Source organism: Mirounga angustirostris, unplaced genomic scaffold (assembly GCF_029215605.1).
Source record: "Mirounga angustirostris isolate CCGP_5_RB_7025 unplaced genomic scaffold, mMirAng1.0.hap1 SCAF_1, whole genome shotgun sequence".
NCBI lineage: Eukaryota > Metazoa > Chordata > Mammalia > Carnivora > Phocidae > Mirounga > Mirounga angustirostris.
In genome coordinates this window covers 8,426,064-8,453,527 of record NW_026991709.1, presented here as the reverse complement: position 1 = coordinate 8,453,527, position 27,464 = coordinate 8,426,064, and the positions used below count along the sequence as shown (strand labels likewise).

General features: G+C 38.1%; 1 protein-coding gene across 11 annotated transcripts in view; it reads left to right on the top strand.

The window, feature by feature from the left end:
• DYRK1A (dual specificity tyrosine phosphorylation regulated kinase 1A) overlaps positions 1 to 27,464 on the top strand; it is a 236,629-nt gene that overhangs the window by 125,097 nt on the left and 84,068 nt on the right. For 5 of the 11 annotated variants that reach the window (XM_054504094.2, XM_064578924.1, XM_045902458.3 and 2 more), the window contains one exon: positions 17,282 to 17,367. The exons of 2 other annotated variants lie outside the window; for them this stretch is intronic. In XM_054504094.2, coding sequence (XP_054360069.1) covers positions 17,358 to 17,367 — 10 coding nt within the window. In that variant the 5' untranslated portion in view covers positions 17,282 to 17,357. Of the gene's footprint in view, positions 1 to 11,265; positions 11,406 to 17,281; positions 17,368 to 18,771; positions 18,865 to 27,464 lie in introns of all 11 variants that reach the window. 4 more of the 11 variants (XM_064578957.1, XM_064578947.1, XM_064578950.1 and 1 more) reach the window with 3 other exon arrangements.

Here is a 27,464-nt window from a genome sequence, read left to right as displayed (position 1 = left end):
CTCCTTCCTCCTCCCCCCTTTTTTTGTGTATCACATGTTTTTTTCTTTCTTGTTCATTAATATTTGACTGAATACTGTTTGTTTTTTCTTCTTAAGAGTGTTAATGTTTCTTCTAGAAGGCTGGTTGGTTACTTTGAATTTATATGTATTTGGTTTTATACTTTATTATGCAAGATCTATGGAAAGCTCAGGATGAATCCTAGCCCCTTTAATATGGGACATGACTTCCAAACTGAGTCTTCCTTCGGATCTTGTCCTGGGTTTGGTTTTAGACATTATTAGTATTGGTTCGTAGGCTGTATGCTAGGATTTGGTCCTTAGTCTTGAAATGGAGATAGGAAGTTAAAGTGTGTGTTTGTCATGATTCTCTAGTGAAACAGACCCAATAGGAGATACATGATTTATTATAAGGAATTGGCCCACATGATTATCAAGGCTGAGAAGTCTCAAGATCTGCAGTTGGCAAGTTAGAGACCCAGGAGAGCTGATGGTATAGTTTCAGTTGGAGTCCAGAGGCTTGGGAACTGTTAAGAGCTGATGGCTTAAGTTCCAGTCTGAAAACCAGCAGGCTCAAGACTCAAGAAGAGCCGATGTTTCAGTTTGAGTCCAAAGGCAGGAAAAAGGTTGATGTCCCAGTTTAATGCAGTAAGACAGGAGTTCTTTCTTTCTTTTTTTTTTTTTTTTAAAGATTTTATTTATTCATTTGACAGAGATAGACACAGCGAGAGAGGGAACACAAGCAGGGGGAGTGGGAGAGGGAGAAGCAGGCCTCCCGCAGAGCGAGGAGCCCGATGCGGGGCTTGATCCCAGGACTCTGAGATCATGACCTGAGCCGAAGGCAGACGCTTAACGACTGAGCCACCCAGGCGCCCCAGACAGGAGTTCTTTCTTAACTCGTGGAAGGATCAGCCTTTTTATTCTCTTCAGGCTCAGTTAACTGGATGAAGCCCACCCACATTAGGGAGAAGTCTATTGATTCAAACATTAATTCTGGAAGCACCATCACTGCACACCCAGAAAAATGTTCGACCAAATGTCTGGACTCCCTATGGCCCAGTCAAGTTGACACATTCAGTGAACCTTTGAGATCTCTCCACTGTGCCTGGGCAGGGACTCCTAAAGTCCCCAGGCCTGTTCATTCTCTATCACCTCTGTTCTGTTCTCAGTCTCTTAGCAGTTGCTCTTTGTTAAGCTGTGGATAGTCTCACCCTGCCCATGTGCATTCTGGTCCTCTTGAGTCCCCCACAGAGACTTCTGGAGACCCCCTTTTGTACGGCTTCCTTCTCTCTGTTGCCCTGTCCAGCTGCTTCAGCTGTTTGAAACTCTGATCTTTATATCTCAGCAGAACCACCGTGCTTTGCTTGGACTCCAGCTCCCTCTGCCATGTTGAGAAGCTGTCCTCAGAGAACCAGGGCAAAGACATAGGCTCAGTGGAGGAGACAATTTTCTTAAAAAAAATACTAATTATTCCCCTGATTATATTCATGGAGCAGGCAAATTTTTTAATAACGTAGTGATATGGGCCTTTGGGCCAGAGGGTTGGGCTCTGGAGTAACTGAATTCCACTTCCAGCTAGTGTTAGAATCATGGCTGAGGCAGATGTTACGTGTGTGAGGCTCTGCAGGAACATGTGGTGATTGAGGGCTACTGTTCATGGAGCAACTGTCCCATTATTGGATGCCTTCATTCTTTTATTTGTTCTCTGCGTATTCTCCTGTAACATTTTACTTATTTCTGATTTGAGTCCTTGTGTTCTTGAAATACAGGAAGCTAGTTAATTCATTCATTCCATATTTGTGAGCCTTGCTTAATTATTTGAAGGCATCTATTCACTGTTCCTCTAGTCTTTCACAGTCTTGACTGATCAGCCTCGGTACTTCCAGATCCCCATCCACCTATTATTTTCTCAGAAGTTTTGGATTGTCTCATTCCTCTCATTATGTGGATGTAGAAATTAAAAGAATTGTGAGCTTCAGAAGCTGAACAGACATAAAGACTACAAATTCTTAACCTGTCACTTCTTGGAAAGGGTATTTCTTTTTTATTTTATTTTTTTTATTATGTTAATCACCATACATTACATCATTAGTTTCTGATGTAGTGTTCCATGATTCATTGTTTGCGTATAACACCCAGTGCTCCCTGCAGAACGTGCCCTCTTTAATACCCATCACCAGGCTAACCCGTCCTCCCACCCCTTTCCCCTCTAGAACCCTCAGTTTGTTTTTCAGAGTCCATCCTCTCTCATGGTTCATCTCCCCCTCCGATTTCCCCCCCTTCATTCTTCCCCTCCTGCTATCTTCTTCTTCTTCTTCTTTTTTTTTTTTAACATATAATGTATTATTTGTTTCAGAGGTACAGATCTGTGATTCAGCAGTCTTGCACAATTCACAGCGCTCACCATAGCACATACCCTCCCCAATGTCTATCACCCAGCCACCCCATCCCTCCCACCCCCCACCACTCTAGCAAACTGCAGCCCTCAGTTTGTTTCCTGAGATTAAGAATTCCTCATATCAGTGAGATCATATGATACATGTCTTTCTCTGATTGACTTATTTCACTCAGCATAATACCCTCCAGTTCCATCCACGTCGTTGCAAATGGCAAGATCTCATTCCTTTTGATGGCTGCATAATATTCCATTGTATATATATACCACATCTTCTTTATCCATTCATCTGTCGATGGACATCTTGGCTCTTTCCACAGTTTGGCTATTGTGGACATTGCTGCTATAAACATCAGGGTGCACGTACCCCTTCGGATCCCTACATTTGTATCTTTGGGGTAAATACCCAGTAGTGCAATTGCTGGATCATATGGTAGCTCTATTTTCAACTTTTTGAGGAACCTCCATACTGTTTTCCAGAGTGGCTGCACCAGCTTGCATTCCCACCAACAGTGTAGGAGGGTTCCCCTTTCTCCGCATCCCCGCCAACATCTGTCGTTTTCTGACTTGTTAATTTTAGCCATTCTGACTGGTGTGAGGTGATATCTCATTGAGGTTTTGATTTGGATTTCCCTGATGCCAAGCGCTGTTGAGCACTTGGAAAGAGTATTTCTGATACTCTTTTCTCAAATCTAAATAGGTTCCCCTTGTTATATTCTCTTAGTAATTCATGCTTTCCCTCATAACCGTGTAGTCCAGTATTACTGTGATTTTTGTCTTTCCCACGTTGGATCGTGAGTTCTCTGAGGGCAGGCATAGTGACAGTAAATCTTTCCCTTATGTCTCCAGTACTCAGCACATGTTTGTTGAAGAAATGAATGATGAATTTGAAAGTCTACTTATGTCAAGACATCATCTGATTTTTAGGATATTATTTGCCCATGTGCTGTTATTTAACATTATTTTTCATTTGTTTCAATAAGTGTAATTGATGGCACTTCTGCAGTGTGTACAGATGTATGAATGTCTCTCTTTCACCTTCTCCCCACTCCTATCCCACCTCCTTTCCAGTCCCATTGTCCCAACCACAGATACTGCTCTTAAAGCTTTTCAGTTAATCTTTCTGGACATTTTCCTGTATATTTTCATTTTTGTGGAAGGATGTTTATGTTATATACACAAATATTATATTTGTACATACTTCTGTGTAGCAGTGGAGTTTAAGTGCTCAGTTAAAATGGCAGGTAAGCATTATTTTGCTTTTATCAGTGGTTCGATAACCAGATCTTTTCAGTGTTCGTTTTACTTTCAGATACTCATAAGTAAGGCACATAACCTCTAGACTTCAGTTTCCACATCTGCTAAAGGATTGATTTGAATTAAGTGAAATTGAAGTCCTCTAAGCTCTCATTCTGATAATAAATTTAATGTTATTGTATAAGTCATCTGTATTAGATATCATGAAAAATGTGCTACCTGCATAATATAAAAAAACAGGAAGATAAAAATCAAATATGACTTTGGTAGCAAAAGGAAATTTGGGGGCAAGTTATTAAAATGTTTGGTTTTTATCCTCCAAGAGTGGTTAAGAGTATGTCAGCTGCTGAAACTAGTAGTGGGATCATCTCTCTAGGGGGCTTTGGCACTAGGGAGTTTGCACTTTATTGATCCTGCAGTGCTAGCTAGTGACATCCTAAAGGGAATTTCACCCAACTCCCTGGATTTTCACATCACAACTGTACATTTAGTAATGCAATGAATGCTTCTGGAAGAATTGTATAGAAACCAAAACTTACATAGGTAAATCTTTGTTAGTGACTTATTTAAAAATATTTTGTGGAAAATAGTATCCCAAGTTACTTCAACCCCTTTCTCCTCTCCCCAAAGAGAAATAAACGAGAATAAAAAAGGCAAATTCTGCTCAGTCATGGTTTGTTTATAAGTTCTCGTCATAAAATGTTACTGAATCTTTACATTTCCTTTAGTTAGCTTCTTTTGTTAATTAAGTAGTTCACTTAGTTTATGGTTTAAATAATTATATTTCTTGGGGTGCCTGGGTGGCTCAGTCAGTTAAGCATCTGCCTTTGGCTCAGGTCATGATCCCAGGGTCCTGGGATCGAGCCCCGCATCGGGCTCCTTGCTCAGCGGGAAGCCTGCTTCTCCCTCTCCCACTCCCCTCGTTTGTGTTCCCTCTCTCGCTGTGTCTCTGTCAAATAAATAAATAAAATCTTAAAAAAAATTGTATTTCTAATACTTTTTTTCATATATCACCATTTTTATTTATTTATTTATTTTTTTAAAGATTTTATTTATTTATTCATGAGAGACAGAGAGAGAGAGGCAGAGGGAGAAGCAGGCTCCCAAGGAGCAGGGAGCCTGATGTGGGACTCTATCCCAGGATCCTGGGATCATGACCTGAGCTGAAGGCAGACGCTTAACCATCTGAGCCACCCAGGCGCCCTCACCATTTTTATTTTTTAAAGAAACTTTTAATTATTGAAAACTTACACAGAAGTAGAGAGAGTAACATAATGAGCCCTTGTGTCCCTTTCATCCTTGCTTTCACAGTTGTATTTTGCCCACCTGTTGTTTTTTTTTTAAGCATTTTTTAAGTAATACCATGATTAAAATTATTCTTTTTTAAAAGGGAGGCTTGGTATTTAACAGGAATAAAACCTCTCAACTAGCAGCGCCTGGGTGGCTCAGTCAGTTAGGCGTCTGCCTTCAGCTCAGGTCATGGTCCCAGGGTCCTGGGATGGAGCCCCACAACGGGCTCCCTGCTCAGTGGGGAGCCTGCTTCTCTCTCTCCTTCTGCCCCTCCCCCCTGCTTGTGCTCGCTAGCTCTTCCTGTCAAATAAATAAATGAAATCTTAAAAGAAAAACCCTCAACTATGCCCAAGCTTTATCTGATTATGGCTATTTTTATGGAGTTGATAATTACATAAAATATTTCTTAGCTCAGATAGCATTCTCTGTAGCAAAACCTCTAGATTTTGTGCCTTTTTCACTGAAATGAGTTCTAGAACTGAAACATGGCAAACTCAGTTGCTCCACCAGTAGGTTGCAGGTATGACTTAACTGTACTTATATGTTGTCTTAAAAATTAAAGAGTTTTTTTTTTTTTTTTTTTAAAGGATTTTTATTTATTTGAGAGAGAGCGCTTGTGTGTGAGTGGGTCAGTGGAGCAGAGTGAGAGGGACAAAGCCCATGGCGGAGTTTGATCCCACAACCCTGAGATCATGATCTCACCCAAAACCAAGAGTCCGACGCTCAACCAACTGAGCCACCCAGGCAGGTGCCCCAAATCCTGAAGAATTTTAACTCACTTGTTTCAACAAAGCAACCCAAAGCAGATGTTTTGGGCAATGATGTGGTTTGATGATTATGGTTTTTTCTCCTTTGTTGAGAATCTGCTGTAGTTGAGGAAGCTGGCCTTCTTCAGTAGCGAGCCAAAGAAGGCTCTTAAGATTTTCTGGGACGGGATGCTGGCATGCATACAGTTAGTTAGCTCCCATCCAAGGTGAGTGGTGTGAGGGCCGTAGTCTTGGTGTAAATGCTGCTATACAGGGTTGCCGAGGGATTGGTGTCTATAGGCAGTGCTGATTGGAGACTTCTGTGGAAGACAGCACTGGTTGGTGTTGGGCTTGGAGCTTGGTGTTGACAGGCAGGGAAGGATGAGGAAAGCTCATTGAATAGCCCGAGCAGAAAAGTGGCCTTTGTCCATGGTGGCTGGAGTGTCCATTTGGGGAAAGTTTTTGTAGTAGGAGGTAAGACTGGAAAGGTGAAGGTAATGACAGTATAAAATACACTGGCATAGAGAAGTGAATTATATTGAACACTATCATGTTGTAAATGCTTTACGTGTGCTCTGTCATTGCTAATACAACAATTTTTTTATTTTATATTTTTAAAAGATTTTATTTATTGATTTGACAGCGAGAGAGACAGCGAGAGAGGGAACACAAGCAGGGGGAGTGGGAGAGGGAGAAGCAGGCTTCCCGCCGGGCAGGGAGCCCGATGCGGGGCTCGATCCCAGGACCCCGGGATCATGACCTGAGCCGAAGGCAGACACTTAACGACTGAGCCACCCAGGCGCCCTGATAATACAACAGTTTTATGGATTATCCTCACTTTGTAGATGAGGTCACTTAGTCATCTAGGAGTTTAGAACCTTGTGTGAGCCCACCACCTATTAAGTTGAGCCAGAAGTTAAACTAGGGCAGGTTGATTCAGAAGCCTGATGATGGCTTTAGGGCCTTGAGTATTGGGTGAAGCAACACTAAGTAAGTACTTTTTTTGGTTTTCTTGTGGATAGTGACCTAGCAGTGTATTAACAGATTTTTTAAGATTTATTTATTCATTTCACAGAGAGAGAGAGCATGAGTGGGAGGGGCAGAGGGAGAGAGAATCTCAAGCGGCTCTGTGCTGAGTGCGGAGCCCCACACAGGGCTTGATCCCACAACTTTGAGATCATGACCTGAGCTGAAACCAAGAGTCAGACGCTTAACTGCACCACCCAGGCACCCCTTAACTGATTTTTAAATTTTTATTTATTTATTTATTTTTAAGATTTTATTTATTTATTTGACAGAGACACAGCGAGAGAGGGAACACAAGCAGGAGGAGCGGGAGAGGGAGAAGCAGGCTTCCGGCAGAACAGGGAGCCCGATGCGGGGCTCCATCCCAGGACTCTGGGATCATGACGTGAGCTGAAGGCAGACGCTTAACAACTGAGCCACCCAGGCGCCCCTTAACTGATTTTTTTAAACAAAGATCTTTAATAGTTTATTTTCATGAGCTTTTTACCTATATTGGAGTTTTAAAAATTGGATGCACTTAGAGGTTGTGGTTGTTAACCAGATACCATGATGACTGTTACGTTTCATATGGAGGTTGAATTTCTTGAATCATTTTTTCCTGATTATAAGAGATGTGCTGACTTATAAAAGTTGTGATATACTGAAAAGTATAAAGAGGAAAATTTAAAAATCACCAAGAATTATATTAGCCAAAGACATTCATTATTAATAACCTTACATATTTTCCCCCAGAGTTTTTTCAGTTACTTTCCTGAGATTTTGCTTTGGGGAGGGTTTTGCTTTCTGATGCAGTGTATGACTTTTTCCTTCATGCCATGCAGTTATCGTAAGAACAACTTAAAGGGTTATATAATATTTTGTCATGTGAATGTACCATAATATATGTCACCTTTTCTTTTTAGTGTTGAAAACTTTTATTGTTCCTGATTTTTAATTTATTTTTAATGATACACTTTTATATATAAATTTTTTATTTTCTTTCATGAAAGGGATTTCTAAAAGAGATTGAACATGAGGTATAATAGACCACAAATGGACCATGAATCAATGCTACATGAAGAAAGGAAAACTGTATAGGAACAATACTTAGTGTGGCAAGGCTCATGTTTAACTATACTATGTGCAGATTTGGAGATCATAAATTGAGAAAACAGATTTGAGCAGGAAAAATGGACAGAGGCTGGCTAATTCAGCTTGAGAAGACACAGTGTCTGGATGTGCATTTGGAGAGAAGCTGAGGAGTGTGGGTATGAAGAGTATTTTGTAGGCTGTGTAGCTATTTTCTGTTTCTTCAGTGTGCAGGAGGAATTTAGCGTAGAATTTGTAATTAAGGATTGAACGTTTTGCTGTAGTTTATCATGAGAATCTTTGAAATGGGTAGGTTTTCATTGTATTTAGGACTTTCTTTCTGCTTAAGAAGGAAACGGTGCTTAAGATGGTGTTTTAAAGGTTTTTCCAGACCTTCATTCTAAGGTTTATTTTAATATTAATTTCAGTTTTCTCACCTATTATATGTCTCCTGGTCTTATGTTGAAATAAGAGCAATAATACTATGTTAAGATTTGTAGTTTTGGTTGAAAGGACAAACGAAGAGAATAAACAGAACTCTTCTGTACAGCTGGAGAAGTAGCATGCTCATGTATGAAATTGATTTGCAAAGCTGTGAACAGAGTCCCAGAAGTTGAACATCCACCTAGTGAGGCCAGTGGAATTTGAAGTAGAGGTTGGGAAATGTTAACATTAACAAGTAAGTCCCAAGTGTTAGGATTGTGACAGTATGGCTGCTGATACCCATGCCAGTCATTTTTACAGGATTTCCATTGATCACAAAAACTCTAGGTTAAGATTTTAAGGTTTAAGATTCTAGGAACATTTGGTTTCATTACAAAATGCACATTCCTTTTAGGAAATTTAAAAAATACAAAAGCTTAGAATAACAATTTCCTTTAGCTCCTCTCTCCCGAGATAACTACTGTTTTGTGGATAACCTGTCAGGGTTTTTTTTTTTTTTAATGCACACAACTAGTTTTCTCTCCTTTTAAAAAACAAATGTAATCACATGGTGTCTGCATGCTGCTTTATAACTTACTTTTTCTACATTGAGCAGTATTTTCCATGTTGTTATTCACTTTACTGATATGTTCATTGCACATCTACTCTGATGAAATAGAAATGTGAAGCTTACCAAGCCGGAGATAATGTCACTGGAGTAATAATATAACATAAATAATTACAAAGATATAGTGGTGGATCACTGAATGCAAATTCTGAGGGGCTGGAGTGACGTGAAGCTGGATGAGGGGGAATTCAAGTAGTCTTGAGGGATGGATAGGATTTACGTAAAGGGTTGGGTAAAGAAGTGGCAAACTTTAGGTAGGGAAAATCATTTGAGCATTGGTGCAGGGGGGGTTAAATGGCATTTTATAGAATGCCATGCTAAACTCTCCGTTCAGGGCAATAAGAGTTGATCGATTTTTCTTAAGTTACAGAGGGTAAGTTAAATCCAGGTTGAAAGTCATGTGCTTCAGGAAGATACTTGTGGCAGCTATAAGCCCGATGAATTGAGGCAAGGGATAAGCTGCCTTTAAGTTTGGTAGCTTCCACATCGGGCTGTGCTCTAAAATCACCGGGGGGTAGGGGGGGTGGGATTCTTGGGTTCTTCCCCATGCTTCCTGAATCAGTATCTTTGGGTGTGGAGTCTGCAGTCTGGTTTTGAGAACCTCCCATAGTGTTCTGACATACCACCTGGCCTGGAAGATGCTTAGTTCTAGGGGGATCTGTAATACCAAGTATGAAATAATGACCTAGACCAAGGTGATTGCAGTGGGCATGGAGAATAATTACGGCAGGAGGCATTTTGAAAATTGACAGCATTTAGTGAGACCATTTCGAGTAAAGAAAGAAACCAGTTTCTGGTGAAGTTGCTGGAAGAACGGTGGCACTGGGGATAAACATGGAAAGGTCAGTTCTGTGAGGAAGTAGGTGAGGATGTGTCTCGAGCGTGGGGAGTTGAGGTAGTAAGGGCACTGTAGGCAACATCTAGCAGCAGTTGGACTAGATGCTGAATTAGAGGTTAGTGTAGAGAAAAGAGTAAGTCAGCATTATTAGTTCAGAGTAAAACTGTGAAATATTTCTTCTGGAGGGAAAGATGGATAGAGAAATGAGTGGAGGGGCCAGGGGATGGAACTGGAGGTATAACACCTGAGGTTGGGGTTACAAGTGAGAGACATGGGATATTTCGAGGATAACTGATGCACAGAGATACAAGGCCACACACATTTTAAGAGTTTTTGAGTTTTTTAAAAGTGTAGTTGGGAAAAATAAGTAAAACTAAACTCATTTACTACTCTTAGTAATAGGCTTGTTGGAGGAAGATGTAAGCTGCTAATAGCAGTGTGTGTTTTTGATTATTTCTGGGCCTGGTTATTTTTCTTTATTTTTGAAATGCAAGGATAATTAAAAGCAGTGGTTTCTAAAATTATATATAATTATATATGTATAAAAGTACATATAACCGACTAAGTATATGTGTGCATGCACTTATGTAAATTAATTATACATAATGTATGTTTTATAAGTAAAATTATATGTGTGTGCATATAAATATATATGACCACTCTAGAAAAGTTAGTGCTATCAGAAAGGACAGAGCAGAATGGTTTTCCAGTTCATTTCTTTTTTTTAAAGATATTTATTTATTTGAGATAGAGTGAGCGAGCGAGAGAGCGCACAGGGGGTGGGCAGAGGGAGAGGGAGAAGCAGGCTCTCCACTCAGCAGGGAGCCCAACGCTTGGCTCGATCCCAGGACCCCGGGGATCATGACCTGAGCCGGAGGCAGACGCTTAACAGGCTGACCCACCCAGGTGCCCCTCCAATGCATTCCTTAAAAACTAGTTATGAGAAGGGCTTGCAGGGTATTGATTGAACATATTCTTCCTGTGTCCTCTGTCTGATGGGAATATGTAAATGAATGAGATCAACCTAGATGTTGAGGTTGGGTAGGGAAATGTAACCAGGGGTAACACTACACATTAGATGCTGCTCTGGTGTGAATCTCTACCTAGAAGTCATTTAATTCCTTTTTAATTCCTTTTATAAGCTAGAATCTATTGAATAATAGCAAGTTTGAATACATTATGTGTAGGTGATATAAAAATGTATCTGTAAGCAAGCATATCAACAGAGATTCAAAAAGTCTTGATGTTCATATTACTTTGCTTTTAATTCCTATTGGCAAATGGGTAAAAGCAGACTCCAGGGTTCAAAATTTATAGTAGTGAGAAATTGGAAACAACCCAAATATCCCCCAATAGGTATTTGCTTCATGTAAACTTAGATCTGTGTAGTGGGGTACTATACAACCATGAAAAGTGCTGCAAATATAAAGTATTGATGTAAAGATGTGAAATAAACAACAATAGGAGCAGACATTGCTTAGGGTATTGGAATTTTGTGTGACTTTTGGTTATTCCTATTCAGTTTCTACTTACTCCCTTTTTAAAAAATAAGGAGCATGTAGTGTGTTACAATCAGAATGCATTCTGTTTATTTCAGATAAATGATGGGAGAAAAACTTGAGGTTTTTAATTTTAAATGGAGAGAAGACCGTCGTTGAGTTCCAGCTTCAGAACAACCTGGTGGCACATGATTGGGCTGGAATGGTGACAGCATGTGTTTTGAGGCCTGCAGTTTGGGTGAGAGTGGGTTGTATGGGTGGATTTGAGCAGGGACAGGGAGGGTGTTGATCGAGGCAGGCACACTAGAGATGGAGCAACAAGGCCAGTTGGGAAGACCTTTCTGAGGTGAATCCAACACAAGAATTTGCCAGATGGATGTGGTGTAAGCACTAGGAAAGAGATCCTAGGTGATTAGGGTTCTCCTTGGGAGATGGGGGTGATGGTGAGACTTGTCACCCAAGACTGGGAATACAGGAAGGAAAAACGGATTTTTTTTTTCCTGTCCTGCCTGGTCTTTCCTCCCCTTTTTGGGGCAGGGGAGAAGGGCGAGGAGATAGTAAATTCAATTTAATATGTGCCTGAAAGCATTGGTTTTGGAGTCATTTTGGTTGGATTTGAATCTTTTCTCTTCATTAGTCATGTGTGACTTGGGGCAACTTCACTTCTCTAGGCTTTAGTTTTCGTCACCTGTAAAGTGGGGATAATAGTACTACTTACCTTATATAATTATTTATGGGAATTAAGTGAATGAAAGGAAAATATGTATCCGTTAAAGGTAAGACATCTCTTCATTAATAACTGGGGAACAATAATATCTGGGACATTCAAGCTCTGTTCTCTGGGCCCTTGGAAATGTGGGCCTGGAACTCTACAGAGGTGGGCCAAGCCAGCTTTTAAAAGTCTGTTTAGTTCCACATAAAACTAAAATAGTGATTAATATTGACCTTCATCCAATTGTCTTAGAAATGAGCCTTCTGGAACTTAGGTTCACTTACGGTGTATTTCTTAGTATCTATTTTATGTAGTAGTCACTCTCTGATAGTGGGAGCTAAGGTTCCTAAAATGTTCTGTGGTCTGAGAATTTATGTTTGAGGAACTTAAAATACAAAAGAATACATATAAATATGTTGGTAGTTGGCATTTTGAATTAGTGACAGGGTAACAGTACTTCCCACTTAACTGATCACAGCTTACCCCTAACTTTCTAGTCTCTCCCCTCCAGTTTTAAAAACGATATTTGGCAATGCCTTATGTTACAGATAATATGCATAAGGGGCATTTTCCTCCTGTTTTCCTGTATTTATTGTTGTATACAAATACTCAGTGCCTAATTTTGTTGTATTTGAGCCCAGATACAGTCCCAGAGAGGCCAAGTAACTTGGTCCTTGAAGGAGCAAAAATTTGGGGCAACATTTATTTAATCCACTCAGCTCTTAGTTCTTGAACCTTCTCTTTAGTGCTTACTCAGGGATGTTAGTTTTTTTCACATAATTTCATGAGAAATCACATCTTTCTATTTTCTTTAACACTTATATCCGCTACTTCCACTTCCAACTTGCCATTGGAGTCATATAATTATAATCCTTCATGTTTTTTTTATCTTGCCCAAGGCTTTGGTGCAGTAATGACTTACCTGCTTTTGGTTTTTACCCTCTTTTTAGTTCGTCTCTTTTAATTTTTTTGGTAGAGGGAATATATATATCAGTCTGTTATATGCTGTGATCCAATTTTCTCTGCTTGACTAACTTGAGAGTTTCTTTACCATTCTAAACTGCAGCGCTTTTTACAAATTAATTTACTGCTTATGAACTTTCTTTCTTGTTTGGGATGGTTGAGGTGGAAGATTGAGTATGGGGTCTTAAAATCAGACCCAGACACACCTAGATTCTTGAATCTTTGAAATTTTCCCATGACTGTTTCAGTGCTTATTAGTGAGAGGCATTTTGGTGTGGTGGAAAATATGAACTTTGGTGTAGGACGAGAGTTCACAAGCTGTGACCTTCGGCCAGGCGGGTTCATCTCTCTGAATTTGCTCTCCCCATTGATGAAATGGAAATCACAGTGCCTACTTCTAGGATTGTTATGAGATTAAATGTGTATGAGATTAAATGTGTCAACTTCTGTAAAGTGTCTCAGTAGAGTAGTTGGTGCATAGTAAGTGTTTAGCAGATGTTACTTTTTTCCCTGCAGTTTTACTCAGAATTTTCTTTGATATCCCATTCTAAAGTCTTGTGCATTTAAATCTTTTTTTCCTTTTTAATTTTTTTAAGACTAGAATTATTTCTAGGGGTTTTGGAGGAATCATAAATCATCTTGGTTTTAAGAATTTCACTTGAAATTTCCAGTTAGTGAAAATGCTTTTTCTCTATATGCCGTTTGATCATCTTACTGGGAATTAGAGTTAATAGACTTTTTTTCCTGGGTTAGGTATAAAACCATGATTTTTTTTTTTCTTCTATTTTTGCTTTGACTTCTTTGGCTATTGTAATTCTAGAAAATCTGTTCTAAAATTGTTATATGGAAAAAGAAGACACTTCTGTTGCTTCCTTAATGTTAGTGTAAAAGAGTAGAAGTTTATAAGGAAAGCCAGTCACAGTATAATTTTTAGATAATCCCGTTGTAATTTTAATGCATGAATCAAATTGTAGATCTATCAGCTTAGTTTTCCCTGCTTTCATTTTTGTAGCTTATTCTTTTTTGGGAGTGGGTAGCTTATTCTTAAATTGGCATCTTTAAACTATCTGAATTGTCCTTTTAAACACTATTGTGTGTTATATTTTGTTTTTTTATGTGGATTAAAATTTTTAATCTTGAAATATACATACATACTATACAAAACTTGTAAAATTAAAAGATAATAATAAGCAGCTGTGTGCTTCCACCCAGCTTAAGAAATAAAACAGTACCCATCAGTGTTTCTGAAGCCTGTCATACTGATCGTTTTCACCTGCTGCTTGTCACACTTACCTGCTAATTTAGTTACTTTGAAACTACATATAATTTTTAGTTTTATGTCATTATAAGACATTGTGACATGAAAGAGAAAACGTCATAGCTACCATTTAGTTCATTAACTCCTGAGTTAATCTGGATTTGCCATATCATGCTAATGCATTCATTTCAGTCACTGTTTTGCCAGTCTTGATCTTTGAGGATTAGCATTAATTTTATAAATCTCAGTCTGTCACTGCTTTTAATTAGGTGTCTCAGTGTTCTCCCCCTCTCTCCTTCACCTTCCCCCTCCCTCTGTAGAAAGAGACCGGTGCCAAGAGACTGAGTCTGATACCTACCTGGGCATTCTGTGTGTTTAAACTCAGCCTGTTGAAATTCTCTCCCTGCAGATGTGCTGTAGGTTACTACTATTATGTCGTGATTTTCAGACAACCGAAAAATGGTTTGCAGGTTTAGTTTTAAAAACCAGTTAAGCTCAGTTTCTAGAGTGTTCGCAGACTGTTAAATTGCCTTTGGCAAAACGTGAGCTAAAGCACACTGTAAAAGATTTTGAGGATAATAGGAGGTGCCTGTGGTAAGGATAGTAGTAGTTGCTTTTATCATTAGCATCTATTTAGCTCCATAATTTGTGAATGACTCCATTTGTGGGGGGAAAGGTGAAAAATTCACTGTAGGTTTTTCTCAGAAAAATTTAAAATATGACTGGATTTTTAGGCTTCTTTAGAAAGAAAATTGTGTTTATAGTTTGCAAAGTACATTTGGTGTTTGCTGTTACCTACTGTCATAAAATGCTGACCTGATATAAACAGATTTTTTTTTTTTGAAAAGTGAACAACCTAAAGGATATATGGAATTATCACTAGAATCTTAATTTAAAGCAGTCCAAGGTCAAGACTTAAGGAGTTTTAGCATTGCTCAGTAGGTGATGGTTTAGTAGCTGCATATGAAGACAGCAAGTTTTGTAACTTGTAGAGATACTTTACCCTTTGCTAAAGGCTACTTTTCAAATGAGTAGTGATTAATGGTTGACTTGTCTAAAAGATGTCCGTTTTAGGTTCAGACAGTATTGATGCATGCTTCTTCTGATCCTTAGTCAGATGTGCTCTCCTTTCTATCACTGGCCCGCCCATATTCTTACCTTTAAATATTTCATACAGTAATGGGATAGTCTGTTAATTTCTAACTGCTTTTAATAGAATAAAAAATGCTAATGGTTCATCTGATTCTGCTTTTTTCTTTTGAAGTCCTTTGGTATCAGCAGTATCTATCCTGTTGAAACCATTGAAGTTGGTAAAGTGTAGATAGCATTGTAAGTAACATTTTATAGTTGAAGAATGGGATGTTGAGAACCTAAAAGATTTGATAATATATAATTCATAGCTAGAGATTTAATTCACATTTCCTGTCCCCATGGTCCATGCTAAAATCGTAAAGACCATTTATGAGAGAAAAATGGTTAGAAAACTATGTCTTTGAAGTAAAAATCGTTACTCTTGAGGCTTCAGATACTATTACTTTTTGGAATAAAACTGTTTTGATGTAGTGCTTTAATGTTCATCCATCCATCTATCCATATACCCCCCAAAATGGGTACCAGTTGGTCCCATGTCTAAGGTTTTACCATAGCATCTAAACTGGAAACGTGGTTCTTTAGGAATGGAATCTGGAATATAGGTAATGATTTTAGACACAGGCAGTTCCTGAGTTACAGATAATTCATACATGTACATCCCTGTCCCTGAGCTACACTTCCAGTTACTGCTATTTCGAGTACAGACGTCTAGCTTTTAAAGAACCTGGGAGTTCAAAAATAGAAGGAGAAATTAATGAAGAGCAGAAATATTTTGGGGAAATAAATATACATTCAAATCTATATTATGACCATTTGCCTAAAAATGTTTTTCTTCAAGCTACCTTGGTCATTTTAAACTTTAGTTTGTAATGTGATTAGAATTCTTCCAATTAGGGATTCATTTGGACTAGCTAGTAGCATCCTTGTTGAAAACTGCAAATATGAAAGTAAATTATTTCAGTCCAGTTGATTTCTTTCTATCACATACCTGAAATGAACCACACTGAGGTAATAGGAGTTTTGGATGGTAATTTAGGAACACAGGACTACTTAGGAGAAAGGATTGGGAAGCAGGATGATTGGGCTTCCCTAAGGTAAAATTTAGGGAATTAGAGACATCAGGAGTTGAGAGAGTGCTAACAAAGGAAAACAACCTATTTTAGATTTTGTTCAGATAGGATCGAGAATTGGTTACCTTTCGGTATTCTCAGCGGTCCCCAGTGCCCATGATCAATAATATCTTTTGGTATCAGTAAGTTTTTTTTGCCTGGCTTGGGAACTTGGCCAACATAAGCAACATTGTGTCATTAGTAGTATTTATTGAATTCCATAGTATCAATTTAAAAAGAATTTTTAGACTCAACTTATAAATAAGTTAGGTTGCAGCCTGTGCTTGTCCTCCTCTCTTCTATTATCACCTCCTCTCAGTTGATAACAACATTGAGGTTGCTTTTGCTTTCCTGTCAGTCATTATAAATTTTGCTGATCATTTGTGAAATACCAATGGAAGCAGTAAGTAGGAAGTACAGTGAAAGACTTACAGTAAAGTGTAAGAGAAGCCACTTGGAGAGCAAAAGCAAATGAGGGCTTGTGGGCTTAGAGGAGCAGTTGTGAGCAGTGTCTCAGAATTTAATTTACACATAACATTGGTAGATTGACATATTATCTTCCCTGTAAAGCAACCTGCATTACCTCTGTTTACCTCTCTGATAGTAAGCCACGATGAAAAGTGAATTCATATTCATACTGATTTGTGAATTGATGGATATTACAAAAGTATAAATTTTTCCCAAATTATATAGAATAGTGGAATATTGACTGTTTATTTCATACCTGGAAATGCCTGAAGTTTCATTGGTAGTAGGCAGATTTTGAAACTTTCTCTCCTTGACAATTGAATACCTTTTATATATATAATTGATTTCCATTAATGAAAATTATTTTCAAGTAAGCGTAAATAAATGTTAGTAAACGAATTTGCAGTAATTTTATCTCTGTTTTGGGGATTGTAGTTACATTAGATGTTCCTCAGTAGGGGTAATTGTCTTGCATCCTTATCTCTTATCATAATCTGTTTTTCTTCACACAGTGTTATAGTTTTGCTGCTGGACTCTTCCCTCCCTCCCCCCACCCCATCAGGATGATATGAGACTTGAAAGAAGACGATGCATACAGGTGACTCAAGTTTTGAAATACAGTAAAGCTGTGGCTGTCTGAGCGAATGTGGGAACTGGTGCTGTATTTTGAATGGGGGAGCTTTCTGATAAACAGCATTAGTGGGGGGGGAATTAAATTTAGATCAATAAATACAAAGTTAGTTGGGATATTTAATAAACGACTTTGGGAATCCGTTTGATAGTGACTTACAGTGTGGTATTAATACAAGTACAGCACAGTGATTGCTAGTCTTGACCTTTTTGAAGGTGGTTGGATAATACTTTGGTGAGAATTGAAGTGTTTCTGTTAAAAATAAATAAAATATTCACTAATATTCACCTTTATGGTTGAATGTGTGTGTCCTTCAGATCCCCGTTAAAATAGAGTGAATCTTTTAAAGGCATGTGGAGTAGGTGTTAGTAGTGTATCTAAAATAAGACTGAAAATTAAATTAAGGATATTACACCCATATGTATGATTCTTTGGAAAAATACGGTCTGGGATTTTGGTTTTTTTTCCCCCTTGTTCCCTCCTTCATCCTTTCCTCCATCCCTATCTCTTTCTCTTCTTTCTTCCCTTCCTCCTTTCCTTTCATCCGTTTGTTATTTGTATTTATGCAGGAGAAGCACTATAAAGGCATTTCTGAAAGAATTTTTTGGATTGCTTTATTATTAATTGAGGTGATCTTGCTGATGGAAAATGGGAAATTGGAGGCTAGCTCATCTGTGGCTATGTTCAGACTCTTGAAAATACAGTGTAGCTAATGGATAAAGTGTTAACCTTTAAACTTGTATGTTCTTTAAATCAGGCTGATTGTGAGGTGTTTTGTTGAACCAAGTGGCTTATATCTACAGACTTTGTCAGGATAGTCTTATTGGATTTTATTTATAAACTCTTTGAAAAATGTGGTCTTTAATTGGAGAGTAACTACATAAACCTCATAAATAACTTAATCACGTTATTGGTGTAGCTCTTAAAGTTTTGTGACTAGTTTTTGGTTTTGGTGATCTTTGTTTTCTAAAGGAAAAAATTACCTTTTTGACTTTAGAGTGGGATTTAAAAAATGTCTCTACTATTTTGAATGAAGAAATATGTTTGAATATTTTTTAAGTTAAATTATAGATCAAATAATATTTTATGTTCATGAGGGATTCAAAGAATCTGATGGTAATTCTTTTCTAAGTAGAAGGTGACTGAGTAATCCTCTGTGCCCCGTCTCTGATGGGCGCGTGTGTGTCTGCCTGGGCAAACTAGAGCTGCTCCGCGTGCGCGTTCTGGCTGAGTGGCTGAGAAAGTCAACATGGTGCTCAGCCTGAGTAGCACCGTCGTAAAGAAATAAATAGGAGTATTTACAGAGAAATATTTTAGAATTTTATGAACATTTTGTTGTCAGATTTTTATAAGTTTGACCTTTTGGTGCAGGAACAGTTTCTCAGCACTGTCAGCTCCTGGATTGCTCGCTGGGCAGTATACTGCACATTGGCTATACCAAGTAGATGCTCACTTTCAACTGAGGTCAGTAGAGGAACAAAGTATTTTTGGGGTATCTCATAGATTTATCCATGAATATTAATGATTTTGGAGATTTTCCCTAATGAAATTTTGAGGTGGCAAAGTTGCTATTTTATTTCTACTTTAATCTTTACACGATACAAAGCATTCCCAAATAGCTCTTTTTCTTGAAAGGCTTATGGATGAAATGGGAAATATCTAAAGAGTGAATACCATTTATAAAGGCTACCTAGTTAATTTTATGAATGCTAGAAGACAAAAAACTTCTACAAAGGTTAGATTTATGATATAATCCAGTCTCTCTCATTTGGCCTTGTATTCTTTAAAAACTGTCAACATTTATTGGCTTATAAATATAGGAAAAAAAAACTCAAGAAGGAAGATCTAGCTTTCTCTAGTATATGTATTAGCTCTTGGTGTATTTCCCTTGTAACAATTTGCAAGTTAATAATTGTTTTTGAACATAAAATTAGCAGCTGTCCTAATCATCATTAATTAATGCAGCAGTTTGCTCTTGTATTACTGTGCACACATTTTATTATACTTCAACTGATAGAAATTTAACACATAAAAGCTCATAAGGAGTTTTCAGTGAAAGTTATTTCTAGAATGCTTATGCATACTTGAAAGTGAATATTCTGTTTTCCCTAGGTTTTCATTGTACTGATTTATATTGGTTAGATGTGATGATACCCTACTCTTTCATACCATTTCATTGATTAAGCGTGGGTACAGGGACACCAGAAAGGATGTTGAAGTAGGTGTTGACTGATGATTGGTTTTTCAAAAGCAAAAGCTTTAATAATAGATTTTTACTGAACACCAAGCCAGAGTCCAACTTTGATGCATCTCTAGTACTTGTGTATATAGGTATTCTTGTACTTGTTTTTTTTTGCATATTTAAAAATAAGAATATAAATAAAGTAAACTTGGATTATTTTTTAATTTTTGGATGAAAAATTATTTGTGACCAAACATTTATTTGGTTAATATTTGCTTTGTACCAGGTGCTGTAACATACTGTAATAGGTGCTCTGCTCACAAGGGTCCCTGTGCTTAGGAATCCAGGAGCACAGTTCAGTTGGAGGAGGGGGCAGATATGTAAGAAATGATGTGGTGGATAGTTATGATAAATCATGTTTTTAAGACTTATGTATTGAATTTAAGGCATCTAGAGTAAAAACAGAAAATACTCTTTGGTTAATAGCCTTCACGATAGTGGCCTCACCTGACATCCACAGGCCGACGTTATCAGAGTCTGTGTTGGTGTCCCATTCCTTTCTCCTGAGCTCAGACTCGTGTGGCAGCCTCCTGGATGTCTCTTCTGCGCACACCCCTCCACGCCCTTTCATTCCCGTTAGAGATGAGGGACATTCTACCTCAGCATACCGTTGTCCTGGGAACCTAGGAACATTCTTTACCCTTTTGAATTAAGAGGTAACCAGTTTCATTTATTTGAAGGATGTAGAATCACTCACTCCTGAGATTGCATTTGCAAGATGCACTCTCAGAGATTACTGTGTATATTAACATAAAAGCTCTTGCATTTTTTTCAATTTAACTTGATAAAAGGAACTCCCCACCCTTTTATTTGTTGTTTATGCTCATTAGCATCCAATGGAACGTAATTTCTGGAAAGCTGTTGGATATAGCAGTTGATGCCATTCTTTATTTTGTTGACATGGGCTTCTTTAACAATTAAAATTGTCTTTGAACAACAGTGATGGGCTAGTCACTTTATTTATTTATTTATTTTATTTTTTTAAAAGATTTATTTATTTATTTGACAGAGAGAGACACAGCCAGAGAGGGAACACAGCAAGGGGAGCGGGAGAGGGAGAAGCAGGCTTCCCGCTGAGCAGGGATCCCGATGTGGGACTCGATCCCAGGACCCCGGGATCATGACCTGAGCTGAAGGCAGACGCTTAATGACTGAACCACCCAGGTGCTCCTGGGCTAGTCACTTTAAAACTTGAAATAGTTCTAGAACATACAGAATGACAACTCTTTTAGGAGGAATGCCTTGGAAATTTATTTTAAATTGTGCCGATTTGTTCATAGGGTCATTGTCATATTTGTTAAATGTATGAATTTAAGTTTAAGCTTAAAACTAATACGGCAGAATTTAAAATTTTAGATTCTCTATTTTAAAATGTGAGTTTTGTAGGGCAAGATTTGCATACTTCAGCTATCATAGGAGTATGGCATATTATTATAGAACAATTAGAAGCCAGATCTGTAAATTTAAAAAAAAGAACTTTTAAATCGCACTCAGATGCAGGGTGCGCTGTGTTGGGTTTGTACATTTAAATATTTGGCACATATTGCCAGTTGCCTCCTTTTGGAATTGTTCTTCGCATGGTCCTGTGCATCTGATCTTTATATGTTTTCCCTTCTGTAGCTCCTACTCATTTCTTAACCCTGGGCTATCAGATTCCATCCTAATAATTCAACAGATTTATTGTTTTTGGTGAATGATAAACTCAGTGAATTTATTTTTGCTCTCAGAATTTTACTTTTTCTCTCTTTATTTAAAAGTAATACACAATCACTGAAAAAATTTGGAAATTTATAAGAATATAGATAAGTAGAAGGAAATACACCCAAAGTTCTGTGTACTTCATTCTGGCACATTCCCTTTCAGTTTTTGGTTTTCTGTGCCATCTTTGACATTCAGGATGGTATGCTTGGGTTAGAATGTATTTTATATTATTTATATCTTCTTTTTTTTGGCTTAGCATTATATCATAAATATTTCCGTGTCATCAAAAACTTAACTAACTATAGTGATCTGCTGTCATTTTAAACTTGAACCAGTCTAGAGCATTCAGAAGTATATCTTTTGAGGGTGAATTACTTTTAGAAATTCATTTTAAAGTGTGCTGATTTGAGACTATTTCATTATATGATCATTTCCTAGTTGTTTGATATCTTTTATTAGACATTAAGTTATTTTTTTTAATTTTTCCTTTCCATTTTTTTTAAAGCACTAATATCTGTGCATAAATGTTGGTTGTATGTTAAATTAGTTTCTTACAATTGATTCCTAGGAGTGTAAGTATTGGGTTATAGAGTTTGGAAAATTTTAAGGCCCTTGATACAACTTTTCGGAAAGCTTTTTGTTAATATGTACCAGTTTACACTCACTAGCATTACATGAATGTGTGTCTTTTAATATATCTTTGTGAGCATTGAGTATTATAGTTAAAAATAGCTCTCTAATTCAGCTGGCAAAAAGAAGAATCTCCTGTTTTAGGAAATACGAAAGTAATAGTGTATACTCAGCGGAGGAAAGAGTTCCAAGTGCTTCTGAAATGTATAATACAGTAAGTGGCGCCTGGCTGGCGCAGTCGAAGAGCATGTGACTCTTGATCTTGGGATGGTGAGTTTGAGCCCCAAGTCAGGTGTAGAGATTACTTAAATAAATAAAACTTAAAAAAAGAAATAAGAAATGCATAAAGTAAGCCACAAACCTAATAGTTAGGTAGATATTCTCCTTCCAGGATTATTCTTTCTAGCAAATCATTTTTAGTTAATGCCTTTATAGCGTTTGCACACGTTTGCTTACCGGTTTTTTGTCCCACCTGGTCTGACAGTTCCTCAAGATCAGAGGGCTGTGGCTTATCTTTCTTGTGTGCCCCGTGTCTGTGTGGCAGGGTTCCTGGGACATAAAAGTGACTCAGTGAATCCTTGCAGAAAGAATAATTTTTGCCATCCTAATCCCTAAAAATATCTTAATGTGAATGTCTGCTCTAATAAATATTCTTAAAATTGTTTTAAGACTTCCAGATTATTTTCTCTTTCATTTTCCTTTTGTATTTCATATTTTTATTATTTCAGCTTCTAATTTCTAAGTGGAAGCAATTAATGATTACATCCTGTACATATAACATAAGAGAGCATTTGATATGTATGGAAATGATGGGAAACCCAAGGTTAATCACATTGCAAAGTTGCATTTCTTAGTCCTTAGTGCTTTTATTCTAAAGTGAAAGCAAATAAATTCACCTTTGTTAATTTTAGATTTTAGGGGGTCGCCTGGGTGGCTCAGCCGTTTAAGTGTCTGCCTTCTGCTCAGGTCATGATCCCAAGATCCTGGGATAGAGCCCCGCATCGGGCTCCCTGCTCAGCAGGGGGCCTGCTTCTCCCTCTGACACTCCCCCTTGCTTGTGCTTTCTCGCTCACTCTCTTTCAAATAAATAAAATCTTAAAAAAAATTTTAGATTTTAGGGATACTTACTAAATGTACCTCCAAAAAAATGTTTGAGCTCTGAGAAGATGACAGCAAGGCATAGTTTTTTGAATCTCTACAGTTTTCTCTAAAAACAGAGTAGCTAGAATGGCAAAACTAAAAACTCACGTTCAGCTGCCTCTACAAGACTAGGCGAATGGTATCCCCACAAACCCTAATATAATGGGTGGGGGCAAATCTCCAATAACGACAAGACCTGCATGATGTCAGCATTTGTACAGAAGGATGCAGAAGGAAGCAGCGGCTATCTGAAAGTCCTGAGAACAAGAAAACCTCAAGATAGCCACCAAAAACTCCCTGGAAAGTGTGTCAAGCAAGTTTGAGAACAGCAGCAGAGACTAAGATGTTTCTCAGTTCCCAGGATATAAGGGGTGCACAGGAGTTCTTTGGGGTCAGAGCTGTCGGGTCCCTATGAACTTTCAAAGCCAGTTGAAGCTCCCTTCCTGGCCAAAGCCCCACACTTAAGGAGACACTGCTGGGAATAGAATCCACATTAAGCAGGATGGAGGCAGTAGAGGCAAAGGGGAAAAGGTCAGATGAAGTGGGAGAAGGTGAATGCACAGGAGATCTCATTTATGAGGCCGTATTTCAGTACCCTTCATAAAAACAGGAAAGGCCTATTACGAAACACAGAAAAGCTGGCTCCTCCAGTTTTCTTGAAAGTTTTTTATTTTATATGAAAATGAGTAACAGACAAGGATCATAGTCAAATTTCCCACAGAGGGTTTTTTTTTTTGTTTTCTTTTTGAGAGCGAGCGAGTGAGCCCGTGAGAGAGCACAAGCAGGGGGAGCTGCAGAGGGAGAGGGAGAAGCAGGTCCCCCCGCTGAGCAGGGAGCCTGATGCGGGGCTCGATCCCAGGACGTTGGGATCATGACCTGAGCAGAAGGCAGACACTTAACCGGCTGAGCCACCCAGGCACCCCTCCCACAGGGTTTTTGTAAGAAGAAAGGAATAAAGAGCAGAATAATATTCGTGGAGACAATGAAAGCGTGACAGAAAGAAATGTCCATGGAACTAGTGAAAACTATAACCTAATGTTTCAGAACAAACCCAAGCAAATTTAGAAAGTGATACAAATACAAAAGCAACATAAATCTGAATAGGGAAGTCTTAGAAATGTGGTAACTGAGGAAAGAGAAATAAAAAAAAAAAAAAGTCACTAATGAAATGAAACCTAACCTAGAAGGAACACAAGAGTGAAAAGCACAATGGAGAATTTTAGAGAAACTGAAGAGAAATAAGAGAAAAAAAAAAAAAACTGAAGAAAAATAACCATCTAGAAAAAGATGAGTTATTAAAGACAGTAAGGTGTCGGGACGCCTGGGTGGCTCAGTCGTTGAGCGCCTGCCTTCGGCTCAGGTCATGATCCCAGGGTCCTGGGATCGAGCCCCACATCGGGCTCCCTGCTCCGCGGGAAGCCTGCTTCTCCCTCTCCCACTCCCCCTGCTTGTGTTCCCTCTCTTACTGTGTCTCTCTCTGTCAAATAAATAAATAAATAAAATCTTTAAAAAAAAAAAAAAAGACAGTAAGGTGTCAACTATAGAGTATATAAGAGATCCTGAGGAGGAACCAAAGCAATGAAAACAAGTACTAATAATTGAAATAAATTTCCTGAAATAATAAAAGATTTGCCACTGCATTTGGAAAGGACATGTTGTATACTTGTGTAAATAGATGCAGAAATGACCAACAGGCAGATATATTCTTTAAAAATTACTGGACTTGAAAGAAAAGAATCTTGGGGTATCTAGGCGAAGACCCAAGTCATTATTAAGGGGAAAGAATATTAGATTATCTGATTTTGATAGCAACACTTTATGCCAGAAGCAATGGAGTAACGCCTGGTATTCTCAAGGAAAGCAAAAGAGAGCCTGGAGTTTTATATCCAGCTAGACTGGCTAAAGTATAAAAACAGACAAAGTGTTACGAACACAAGTATGAAGCTGGGGAACTTTTTGTTTCTTTGAACACTTCTTGAGGAATCTACTAGGGAGTAAACTTTGGCAACCAGGAAGACTTTAGGGACATGGATATAGGGAAGTGTTACTCAGATGCTGGTGAAACTTACACCAAGTGGTGGGATGTGTGACTGTAATATATAATGCCTATACTCTCTTCTGTGAAGGCACAGTACCAAACATCAGAAAAATAAAAGTAGAAGAAAGTTGCTGTTTGCTTCATAGTTATTAATGGGGAGTGAAAGGATATTCAAATCAGATGCTTGGAGAAGAGGAAAGGTAGGGGGGAGAAAGTTACTAACTAAATTTCTGTGATGTTTCTAAGTAGAGAAATCAGGGCATATTTCTTCACCTCAAGACATGTAATGAAAAGAAAGGAAAATAGAAGGGATTTGGGGGTATGATATAAATACATTAATAGAGAACTAACCATCAGAACAGAGTACAAGCTCCAAATCTCAGTTTCTTCCTATGGAGAATAAGAAGCATAATGATGGTAATAATACCTCATAATACATGGAGTACAGGGTGCGTATATCGCAGTTTTCCAAGAGATGTGCTCTTATTTTTGTTGTTAGTATTATTTCCCCATCCAGTTATTACCGTACTATTTATGCATATTAGGGGCTTGCATTTCCTTTTCTCTTCTCTTCTTTTCCTTTCTTTTCAAGATTTTATTTATTTATTTGACAGAGAGAGAGACAGCGAGAGAGGGAACACAAGGGGGAGTGGGAGAGGGAGAAGCAGGCTTTTCCTGCTGAGCAGGGAGCCCGATGTGGGGCTCGATCCCAGGACCCTGGGATCATGACCTGAGCGGAAGGCAGACGCCCAACGACTGAGCCACCCAGGCACCCCTTTTCTCCTCTTCTCTTCAAGATTTTATTTATTTATTTGACAGAGCGAGAGAGCACAAGCAAGGGGAGCAGCAGAGGAAGAGGGAGAAGCAGGCTGATGTGGGGCTCCATCCCAGGACCCTGGGATCATACCCTGAGCCGAGGGCACATGCTTAACCAGCTGAGCCACCCAGGTGCCCCAGAGCCTTGCATTTTCTTAAATTTCTCCTGTATTTGAGAAATTGACATGTCTTCTCAAATTACATGTTAATGTCTCAAATTTTATATTATGCTTGTATTATCAGAGTTACAGTCAATTCAAATTTATATCTCATTTATGTAATTTAAAATTTGTGTTGAAGGGCTGTTTTATTTATCAGGTGTTAAGATTATGCAACTTTGTGGCCTACAAGTTGGACTTGGAATTAGGCAGAAAGCATTTCCAGGAGCAGGTTAGTAGGGAAAAAATGTGATGGGTAAAGGTTTTTTTTCTGGGAACCAAGTTAGCTCAAAATGAACATTTTGCTTTTTCATAATTATGAAATGATTGTTTAACATCCATTTTTATCTGAATATAGTAGAAAGATATCTTGTTGCAATTATGCAGATCTGCTGTTGAAGATACCTGAAATACTTAAGCTCTCTTTTTTCCCCATTCATATGAGACACGTTTGTAATGTTTTTCTTTCTTTGAGAGTAGGGACTTTTTTCAACCCCTCATCTTTTTTATAAGGTGTGTGTGTGTGCGTGCATGCATGCATAACTGTCCTATGGAATATAATTTACGCACCATAAAATTTATGCATTTTATGGGTAAATTTGAGTTTTTATGGAACTCACACAGTTGTGCAGTTATCACCACCACAATCCAGTTTATCTATTTTTACTTAAAAATAATTCAAGTTCAGATAGAACTTTTGTAAAGAAGAAAGTGAAAATCACCAGTAATCCTTTAACATTCAGGTAATAATCATTGTAATTTTTTGGTATATATATTGCCTGTTACTTTATGTGCATATGGCTCCTTCAGACCATATTTAAGAAACAAAATTGGGGTCATATTTTACTTTTTATAGCCTTTCAGAACTTTTAACATTTCTCCATCATTAATATTCTTTTATAGTATCATTTTTAATGGCTAATTAGTATTCTGCAAATCAGTTACTATTTAACCTGTTCCCCATTGTTGCTAATTATTTCATAAATAATGGTTAAGCAAACATTATTGTGTAGTTTGCGTTCCTCTTTGATTTATTGCCTTAGGTCCAATTCCTCAAAGTTGCAGTTGTTGAATTAAAGGATATGTACGTTTTTACAGACTTTTGATACATATTTTCAAATATCTTTTTTTTTTTAAAGATTTTATTTATTTCACAGCGAGTGAGTGTAAGCATGAGCACGGGGAGGAGCAGAGGGAGAAGCAGACTCCCCGCTGAACAGAGAGCTGGGTGTGGGCCTTTATCCCAGGACCCTGGGATCTTGACCTGAGCAGAAAGTAGACGCTTAATCGACTGAACCTCCCATGCACCCCTCAGATATCTTTTTAAAGTACAATTTAT